Raw genomic sequence first — 11329 nt, forward strand, 5'->3', positions numbered from 1 at the left:
ATTGAGTTGGAAGGTGACAGTTTGGTTGAGAGTTGAAAATAACTGTGATGTCATGACAGTAACTGTTTCTGTTATAGCACATATTTTTATTCATTTTGCATTTCAGTGTGTAGTTAATGCCCACTATTTTCATGTCATGTTACAACAAATTGCTGGTATTCGAAAGCACAATTTTATTTTCTTCTCACCCAGGTATTTAGTTTACCAGAATTTTATATTTGAATTCAGCTAGATATTTGTGATTCATTTTAAGCAGACTCTATTTGTAAAACTGCAGTGCAGATGGCATCATGTTACTACACAAAAAATTAGGTTCCGTAAACCATGCAAGAGGTAATGTTTCTCTCCCATTCTTGACCATTTGAGTTTTCTAGGCCCAGTGGCCTTACTGTTGATGGGAAATTACACACATGAAAATCATGAGGGCCCAAATATTGGAATTATTTTCATATTCCCTATTCTAAAACTATATACTTTGTGTATAGTACCTCATCATTTTTATGTTTAAATACCTTTCTAAAGCAGATGGGCATGTGAATGTTTAGCTGCCATGCTATTGTCAAACACACAACCTTGTCCACAATGTCACATTATTTAATTTTGTCACAACTATATCTGTAGCAACTCATTTGTATAATATCTTTGAAGACATATCAATTGTGATATGTGGAAGGATTTATTTCAATCAGTATTTGTCGATACAAGTAAATTACTTGAGTTTACTTAACATTTTCATGGGTATTCAAGTTGTAAACTACTTGTTGTGACAGCATATTTCTGCTAATTTCCAATATACTATGTCAAAAGTAAGTTTAATTGCAGTCATAAATTTTATAGTAATTAACACAAGCATGTTTTTGGAAATTGTAGAAATTTAGAAATTGTTACACCACAGTGAAATGAGATTAGGCCTCAAAATTTGCCAAGATGTTGGTGTTGTAAATAGTGAAAATAACAGTGGAAAAATCCCTTATGTTTAGTGAGGTCATAAGAGGACTACCCATCAAAATTGTAGTGGTATGTCAAGTGTTTACAATATCTCCTGTAACATGAACAAAATATAGTGAATATTTGCCTTGCTTATGCCATGAAGTGCATTGGGAAGTGAAGAAAAGCAGCCCAGATAATATGTGCTATGATGGATCTTCCCGCCATCATCATCTGTCAAGTTTGAGGCATATTATAAAAGTGCATAATGCTGTAACAGAAGTCAGTGAAGCATCTATGGAGAGAGCAGAAAAAACTATAGATATGTCACTCTATTGAGATTGTTGCTGCATTAGACTGTTCAGTCAGAAGAGAGGCCATACATTGCTGAATGGAATTTTCATTTACATCTGTAGATACAGGCAAGATGCTGGACTATGAATGTCTTTACCAAAAAAAAAATGCCAAGGTAGTGCCAATAAAGTAAATGAACCCAGATGTGCCACTTTGATGGTTTTAGTGGTGGTATAGAAGGCAATGGGGGCAGTGTCTATTTTTAGGTCAATTACTAGATGTGGGGTGAGATGCATTCACTACCTTGGTGATGGTGACTAAAGGCTGCAGTAGTGTTATAGCTGCTAAATCATATGGTGAAAAAATTTAAAAAGGGAAATGTGTAGGACATGTGCAGAAGAAAATAGGGACAAGACTTAGGAAACTCTGCAAAGACACAACAGGAAAGAACTCTGCTGGCAAAGCAATTGGTGGGCAAGGTAGACTTATCAAACCAGAAAAATCTCACAGAATATTATGGTCTAGCCATCAGGGAGAAACAGTGAAAATTTAGTGAGATAATAGCATTTTGGGCAACTGTTTCACAGAGTATCCACTGACGAGCATACACAGCATAGCCTCTGCCCAAAAGGGAAATAGTTTCTGTTTTAGGTATAATAGGTGTAAAACAAATGGACAGAAATGTAAAATGCATGCCCCCATGCCATAAACTGTTGTGGTAGAACTAAAGTCAATATGTAGACAACTTTCAGGTTCTAAACTTGTGGAAAAATGTTTACATGGTAAAACACAGAATTCAAACGAAAGCTTCAATAGTTGGGTATGGGAACACTTGCCAAAAACTGTTTTTGTTGATGTCTCAGTGTTTGATTTGTGTGATGAACACAATGTTTTGATGGTAGAATAAAGATGAAAAACCATGAGCAGACTAGGCATAAAAACTGGGGACAACATGAGAAGTGGGCTGCTAAGAATTGATGGTGTGTGTGTGTGTGTGTGTGTGTGTGTGTGTGTGTGTGTGTGTGTGTGTGTGTCAGAAGCTGAAAAAGCTCCTGAAAGGACAACAAAGAAGGCCAGAATAACAAAGGAAAGAGAAAACTAAAGATGATGAAAAGGACACTCAAAATAAAAATCTATTTGACATGTTATTTCCAAGATTATTCATGCTAAATTTTGTTTTTGTAGCTTTAATATTGTATGAGATGAGACCACATTATTCAACAGTGTATTGAACATGTTAAGTTGGAGCATGTCATAGTTTCTCAGATTTGGAGAAAAATTGAGATTTAAACATTTCTGAAAATACATAAGACAACAAATTGCTAAATATTCCTGGTTTACTGTTTCAGCAAGTTAATAGTAAAATTGGTTTTGATCTCTTATTTTGAATAGTGTGAAATTACAGTGTACCTAAAATAAAAATTACACATAATTTCGATACGTAAGATGAATATTCAGCCCTCCACATAGTAAACAGTTTCTAAATTCTTTCTTGCGTAGAGGTCCCAATATACTAATTATTTGGTAAAAATTTAATTCCAATCTGTTTTTGAGTTATTAACTTCCAAAATACTAATAAAAACTGCAAGCCATGACATCCAGGTCCCTTTAAGTCCTAATCTTCCTTTTCCTTACGTTAGCAGACAATTGTTTTTTAATACATTGTGTTACTCAGGTTGCTGCTGTCTTTGTATTCTTTATAACTGGACAGTGTTAATGGCTGACAAACTTTGTTCCACCATTCACCTGCATTAGAACATTTTCTGCTTTGCTGTGTGTTGCCCTCTGCCTCTTCTGTTAATAGATGTTTGTGGGTGGTGATAGGATGTGGTGTGCCGTGTTAAAATTGACTATAAAATACTTCAGGTATTGTACATTGTTATGCTTTTTCATGTCCTGAAGATGAGATTGGCAGACATTAGTAATTAAAGCCATTTTGAACTAAGTTGTTTTTGTAGTTGTAGGGGTGCAGTTGTTCCTGTCTGTTACAGTGGAGCTCGGAGGGAACTGCATTTTTTATAGATTCAGTAGTGGTGTTCCAGAAATCTTTCTCATTCTCACTTAGTAGTGTGTATAGTTCTTGGAATGGTAAACAGGGAGAATTGTGTGAGGTATATCATGACCATTTATCTTTATGTAGGGGGAGGGCAACTGACAGTTCCCAAGTTAACACAGAAAAATTGTGTGTATACTTAACTGCAATATGATGGACTAAATGATGGTTAAGAGAACATTGTTTTTTATACTGTAAAAATCCTCGACTCTTAGACTACAATGCAGCAAGTTGGCTGTTGGGCTGTACAGAATTTGACCTATATTCAGAGGTTAGGGAACCTTCACTGCATATTGTGGCTGTAACATCGCAGCATATCTGCAGTTGCCTAATTTTACTGAGATAAACTGTGACTATGTAGTGAACACAAATGCAGCAGACACCCAAAAGCTGTTTGTTTGAGTGTAGCAGTGTCTTGTCTGAATGGTTTGGCAGTCAGGAATGCTTTGATTAAAGATTGGAATGAATTTCCACTTAAGTTACTGGTAAGGTGAAGGTTGATTTTAGGCATGACCTACTATATAGTCGCACTATAAACATAAAATTTTTCAGTATTTTATGTACTGAAATATAAAATCATCTTATTCGGATCCATTAGTGCACATTATGTTGCACCATAATTTTCCTGGATTGTGCCTTTGATAGATATTACATATTAATGTACAGTGTTTGATGACATCCTGAGGATGCTGGAAATGATGAGGTACAATTGTGGCAAAAGTTTCTCACCTGCTTTTCAGCAGGAACCAATGGTCAAATAAGTCATCATTCACAGTAATTTAACAAGCAGATACAGCAGTCAAGGAAGCAAGTGGATAGAATACTGATTTGATGAATAATACAAATTGTACATTATGAAGCTTCAAGACCCACATATAAGGAACCTACATAAATGTTGTTGGCAGCTTAGCACTGTGTAGAGGGGAAATGAAATATTATCTTAGATGTTCTCAGAAAATGTTCCATTTTTTTTTTACAGGAACAGTTTGCCTTTCACTTCTTGACGAAGATAAGGACTGGCGACCTGCGATAACAATCAAGCAGATTTTGTTGGGAATTCAAGACTTGTTAAATGAACCAAATATAAAGGATCCTGCTCAGGCAGAAGCATATACAATATACTGGTAAGCATAGATCTGACTTGGTTTCTTATTAACCTGCAGATAACTTTCTTCAAAGTGGATCAGCATTGCTTATCAGGCCACTTATAAAAACATTAAAATGAATGGGCAATAGTTTGTTAGAATGCGTCTCCAAAGACTTCATGATGTTTATTCTCTCCAGACTTAACAGCAACTAATGTCAACATTCGAGCAACCAGATTTTATGGTAAACTATGGCTACTGTGTTTAAATTGTATGCAGTGAGACGGTGAAGATAATATGTGACTGATATTTCAAGCATAGAATAAATGTCAGTATGCAGTACTATAACAATGTCTAACTTTTTTGATGTATGTATATTTGGCTTAAAATTTAAATATCAAGGTTTTTGAAATGTTTCTGCTGTGTGTGATGCTCTGGTGATATTTGTAACTTTCCTCATCCCACTGCATTTAAAGAATATAAAAAATACACAAGGAAAAAATTTCCTTACATACAAAATCTCATAGCTCTGCCCTACATTGCCATGCCGTGCCCTGCATAACCATTACCAAACCATGTTTGGAACACACACACACACACAGTTTCTTTAGGTGTATTGCATATTTATATTGACTTGGCCCTTAAGTCACCTGCTTATTTTGAATATTCTCCAGCAATACCTTAAATTCCTAGATGAATTATTAGTATTGAAAATGTAGCTAAAATTGTCTAGAACAAGTGTACCAATTGTATAGTAACAACATAGTGAAATTCCACTGCCTGACAAAACTGTGAAGCATCCAGAAGCCATGTTTGGGTGCCAGTGTAACTTCATACATGAACACACCATTGCCAGGTATGTAAATGATTTTAGAGTTGCAGTTACCTTTGACAGAAAGCAGCAAGACCCTGAGTGCATTAGTGTTTTTAGTGTGCAGTGTTATTACCAGGTGTGGTAAGGTATATAAGGACCACAAACTGCATCAGATATTAGGTCATGACTGAAAGACCCATGTCAAGTACTCCTGACAGTATTTTCAGCACTTGATTTGCGGGAGGATTTGGATGTGACAATAACCTGATGTTGGACTACATGGGAATGTGAGAGTGCAGACTTATCTGACCACAAGGAAGGATTGCCAACCATATTGTAACCACTTCCATCTGTACTACAATCAGAGAACACATAAGACTTGCTACAATATTAGTTGGATACTTGCAGCAGCACCAGCAACAACAGGTCCAGAGAATGTGTGTCCCTTGTGTAGGCTGCTGTTAATGACATAAATGGCTGCTTTTGGAGTGGTCCCATTACTTGGGAACAAGGACTTCTAATGAATGGCATTGTGTTGCGTTCAGTGATGAATCCTGGCTCTCCCCTTATCCAGGATGTTGTCATTAGTGAGTGTGCTGGCAACTTGGTGAGAGGTCCTATTCTTCATTGGTTTGGAGATGCACAATGGTTTTTCTTCTGGTGTCATATTGTGGGGAGCCGTTGAGTATTTATTGCTTCAGATCATGGCTAGTGGTGAAGGAGGGAATGCTGACAGCTGAATGATACACCAAACATCCTGTGTCCTTGGGTTGCAAAATTGTGGTGCCCTATTTCATCAGGACAGTGTTAATCAGCATACCGTATTTACTCGAATCTAAGCCGCACTTTTTTTCCGGTTTTTGTAATCCAAAAAACCGCCTGCAGCTTAGAATCGAGTGCAAAGTAAGCGGAAGTTCTCAAAAATGTTGGTAGGTGCCGCTACAACTAAGTTCTGCCGTCAGATATATGTAGTGCTACACAGGCATTCTTTGCAGGCACAAAAATAAATACTGGCGCCAAAACCTCTGTGTCAGTAAATAAATTAAAAAAACCGGTGGAAGATGAGCTTTTTTCTCCTCTCTGAGTTTCGACCACTGCATTTTCATACATTATCCAGCGAAGTAAATACAAATTCCGTATTGTTCATCTTCGAATGTAGCAGCATTTCAATGTACTACGTAAATCCGACTGCCAAGACTGTTTGGGATGTTTGTCAATGTGGCCAACTCAACGTTCTGAATTTTTTCCTACTTGTGAGAAGAGATTGTTGCAAATAGGAACTTTCATGTATTATGAATCACATACAGTATTCTCTTCACCATAAGAATAATACGAATATAAACATTTTGCCATGTATTCTTTCGTGTTTGCTGCTATCTCGTTTAAATCCTGTCTGCCTAATAAACTTCGAAACTAGTGAGACAGCAGCAAACGCGGAAGAATATACATACCATGCCATGTTTATATTCGTATTATTCTTATGCCTAATAGTGGTAGTCAGAAATGAAGCACAGCAATTGACTAGATTTTTAAATCTAAGATAACACTAATTTCTGTGCAGAATGTAATGTACTAAAGAGGCGTCTGCAAAGATTTTCAACCGGAGAAAAATTTTCGCGAAACTCTCGTTCAGAACATCTTCTATCATACGCAGTCTATTATTTGGTTCTTGTTGATCATTATCAAAGAAAGCAGCAGTATAAGTAACAACAAATAGCATTCTCTTGCCATTGTTTCGCTAATGAGATGATTCCTCTCTTTTGTTTTTTAATTGTAAGCTGCGGTAGCATCCACAAAAGCAAGCCATGCCGCGAGCGGCGACAGGTCGTAAATACACATTATCAGAATGCGACAAACAATGCATGACACAGTACAGTAATGGATTTTCAGCTTAGAGTGACATAAACACCTAAAACAAAGAGAATGGCACTTATCAGATCAAAGAAAAATAAGTAATCAATTCAAACCAGACGAAGCACGTGAAAAAGGAAGGGTGCACGTATAAATACGGACAGAGTGCCTGACTCATAGCAATGGCTACCTGGTAAAGCTTTAACTGCTAAGCTTACGACTCGAACCAAACTACTGTAGCTGTATCTTCATCCATTCAACCTAAATTGTGTCTCATGTTACAATGGACATCTTTGTTTCAATTTGGAGGTGCGGTCTAAAACTTTTCTCTCCCCTTGAATTTCGAGTCTCATTTTTCAGGTGCGGCTTAGATTCGAGTAAATACGTTACGTTGTGTATGAACTGTATACATGATATTGAGGTAACTTGTGTGTCAAGCAAATTCCTACATCCGCCCCCTGATATAACATAAAGAGACCATCTTAGACTAAGCTCCACCCCAGCACCAGTATCAAGGACCAGTTGCAACAGCTGTGGGCCTGCTTGCCTCACAAGGAGAGGTCCCCAGCATTGGGATTGACTTTTTGAAATAAAATATATGGTGACGTAGGTTAACATCCCAGGTATCACACCCTGCAGCCATTCACTCTAGTGGGCCCTCATTTGTGAGTAATGGACAAAGTTTTGGAATTTTGCATGATGATCAATAAGTCAGATTACATAGTCTAGTTGTGCGGTGTAATGGGTAATGTAGTGGCTTCACATGCAAGAGGTTGTGGATTCGAATCATGTCTGGTGCAGTACAGCTTTTGATTTCAAAGCTTTATCAGAATGACTTAATCATTATTTGTATTAGATTAATTGGTTTAAATGTAATTTTTTATTTCTATTCTTTTTGTCATGTTATTTTAATAATGTTATGAACTTTTTGATTTTAATTTTTTCTGTTTATCATTTTCCAATTGGAATTTTTGTGAATACAAATTTAATTACATTTATCTATTATAATGTTCAACAGTGTAAGAAAAGAGTGCTACTTACTATAAAGCAGACACACAAAGTTGGACAGGCACTAATTTTTAAATATGCAAGCAGCCATATTGAGGGGACGGGGAAGAGGAAAGATTAGTAGTGAACGGGTGGGGAGGGATTAATGCTTTATGGTGGAATGTGCAGGGACTAGATTGCCAATAGGTGCCATGTCAGGAGGTTGTGGGACAGGGAGATGGGAAAAAAGGATAGGATCAGGGAAAGATGGGCAGATGCGTTGGCAGAGGGCTGCAAATAAACAGGGTGAGAGGTCAGAATGGGGAGGAGATCATAGGATGGGGGATGGAAACTGTTGGGTGGATGATGTGGAACAGTATGTTACCATATGCTGAGGCCGGGATAACTTCCATCTGCACAGTTTGAAAAAAGCTGGTGGTGGAGGAAAGGATCCAGATGGCTCAGATAGTAAAGCTGCCATTGAAAAAAAGTGTTAGGTCCAGCTGCATGATGTGCCACAGGGTGGTCTACTTTGCTCTTGGCCACAGTTTGGTGATGGTCTTTCATCCTGCTGGACAGCTGGTTGGTAATCATACCAATATAAAAAAGCTGTGCAGTGATTGCAGCAGAGCTGGTAAATGACATGGCTGCTTTTGCAGGTGGCCCAGCCCCTGATAGGGGTAGGATAAACCTGTGAAAGGACTGCACCTGGGTCTTCTACAGGGATATGATCCTTGTGGCAAGGCGTTGGGATTGGGAGTGGCATAGGGATGGACTAGGATGTTGTGGAGATTGGGTGGGTGACGGAACACCACTTTAGGAGAGGTGAAAGCATATCAGGTAGTACATCCCTCACTTCAAGGCAAGATGATAGTTAATCAAAGCATTGCCAAAGAACATGGTTCAGTTGTTCCAGTCCGGGATGGTACTGCATGCTGAAGAGGACACTCCTTTGTGGTTAGTTCTCAGGGTGGAGGGGGAATGGCATGCAATATGTCTGCCGACTAGGTCTTGGGATAGTGCCCGTCTGTGAAGGCCTTGGTGAGACTCTCAGCAGACTGAGCAAGGAAGTTTTTGTCATTGCAGATATGCCATCCCCCAGGTGGCCAGGCTGTATGGGAGTTTCTGGTGTCAAAGGGATGGCAGCTGTCAAAATGCAGGTACTATTGGTGGTTGGTGGCTTTAATGTGAACAGAGGCATGGATGAAGTTACCAGAGAACAGGTGGCACACTGGGTTGAGGAGGACCATGTGAAGGGGATGGGAGAGTGTTGAGGTTGCCAAGGAACAGAGAGAGAATTTTGTCTGCTATGTGATGTCTTCTTTTGTGGTAAGTAGCAGTCTGTCTTTTCCAATGTTCTTGATATTCCTCCCTGGCATATCACCCTTCCCAACTGAATCAGTGCATCCATCCAAGGCAAAGAGGGTGCAGCATCATACTGATATGCCATCTCATTGTTGTTGTAATCACTGAAATCATGTATTTGATTCTCTCAGGCCGTGTATTTTTTCATTATACGAAGTTTTGGAACAGCCTAAGCAAGCAATAATGATCGTATGTATGTTTCATTTTCAGTTGGTTGAATACAATTAACTTTGATTTTCTTTTTTTCCCCTCTCAGCCAAAATCGTTTGGAATATGAGAAGAGAGTTCGTGCCCAAGCCCGTGCTATGACCTCACAGGAGTGAGTTGGTTACTTCAGTCAATGATTTGCTACATATTAAGAAAGACTGATTTATTTCCAATTAAATTTAAATGCAACTATTAAAGAACTTGTGCACCCTTATATTCCTTTGACTTTTAAAGAACTTCCATTGGCTGTACCTAAAATTTAATTTTTTTATGTATCTGTATATGAAATAAATGTGTTGTCTGTAAAATGCTTGACAAGTAGTTGCTAATTGGTATTAAATCTTTTTTAATCATAAACTTAAGATGTTATTTAGAATGTCAGATGTTAATAGAACTACTCAAATATTTTACCAGTTGTAGAATGCTTATCTGAAATACTGGATACAGTAATAGTCTTATTTTTTGACTGACTAGAATAAAATGAGTTTTGGTTATTTTGTGCAAGGATGTGGAACAAATATGTGAAGGAGCTTTTAATCCACAACTTGTGCAGATAAATTGCTGTTAATTATTTGAATTTCTTGTATTTATTTTGACTTTCATGTTGTCAGTATTAAAGTTCTTACATGTGGAAATGGAGCAGTGTGATGAATACATTATCACTCTAACTGTAAGAGGCTAACGTCTTTAAAATACCTGAGGATATTTTGTTGCTACAGCACTTTCATTGATTCCTGAACCAGAAGAGTACTTAGGTTGCTGGTTCTGATGGAGAACCCCATGAAAAAAATTTTATGCATTTGTTGAACTGTCTTGTAACTCTGAAATGTAGCAGTCAAACATGCAGTTGAAACCCCCCCCCCCCCCCCCCCAGGGGGTCCACAACTCTTTTGTGGATACGTGCATAGCGAGCACGGGACCCCGAGCTAATGTGGCCCTCCTTCCTTTCCGGGCTGCATACCCTCCCTTTCCGCATCCTTCCCCGTCCCCCATCTTCGCCCCACCCCCGCTCACCCCTCACCACTGGCTCTTTCCTTCCCTTTCTCCCCCTCTGGGAGTATGGTTTGTGCCTACGTCCGGAGACGGACGCTCGAAACTGTTACAAATTCCTTGCTTTCTACACTTGCAAGTCTTCGTCCTTCCTCTGTCCTTCCCTCTTCTCTTTGCCCTTTTCTCCGCTGCGGTGTTTCAGACCCCTCTTCTTTCCTTTCCCTTTCTCTTTTTTCCTCCCTGTGCGTGTCTGAAGGCCGATCCACGCACTTCCATGCGTAGCCGGTGACGGGGTAACGCGTAATTCCCCACCCCAGGTAGACAGGTAGGACACGTACGTACCCCCTGGTAACGGCCAGGCCCAGGGAGGGGTGATTATCCGAGCTGATACCTTCCGAAAGTGCCGATTGGTCCCTCCGTCCGTTTGTCGGGAGGTGTGACCTGAGGTGTGAACAATCACCTAAGGCGGGAGTGGCCTCAGAGAGGGCCCCCACAAGGGAGGAACGCGCCATCGGAGACGCTGGTAATCATGGGGGATTCTTCCGCAATGGTTTCCTCACCTTCCACTATGTCTGTTCACAAACGTAAGTTCACTGAGTCTCAGCCACAGACAGTTCTTTCATCATTGCCACAGTTCCTTGTTTCTCGGTCTGACGAAGGTCACGACTTCTCCACGGTCAACCCTTTCATTATTCAGAAAGGTGTCGACGCAATTGCAGGTCCTGTAAAGTCTTGTTCCAGATTATGGAATGGCAC

At 39.2% G+C, this 11329-nt stretch overlaps 1 protein-coding gene across 1 annotated transcript in view; it reads left to right on the forward strand.

Moving 5' to 3' along the window:
* LOC126412040 (SUMO-conjugating enzyme UBC9-B) overlaps positions 1-10218 on the forward strand; it is a 29848-nt gene extending 19630 nt beyond the window's left edge. The window contains exons 5-6 of the mRNA XM_050081420.1: positions 4254-4398; positions 9633-10218. Of these exons, the coding sequence (XP_049937377.1) occupies positions 4254-4398; positions 9633-9699 (212 nt within the window). The 3' untranslated portion in view covers positions 9700-10218. The remainder of the gene's footprint in view (positions 1-4253; positions 4399-9632) is intronic.
* Positions 10219-11329: the final 1111 nt, after the last annotated feature.

The sequence above is a fragment of the Schistocerca serialis genome, chromosome 1 (assembly GCF_023864345.2).
Source record: "Schistocerca serialis cubense isolate TAMUIC-IGC-003099 chromosome 1, iqSchSeri2.2, whole genome shotgun sequence".
NCBI classification, from domain to species: Eukaryota; Metazoa; Arthropoda; class Insecta; order Orthoptera; family Acrididae; genus Schistocerca; species Schistocerca serialis.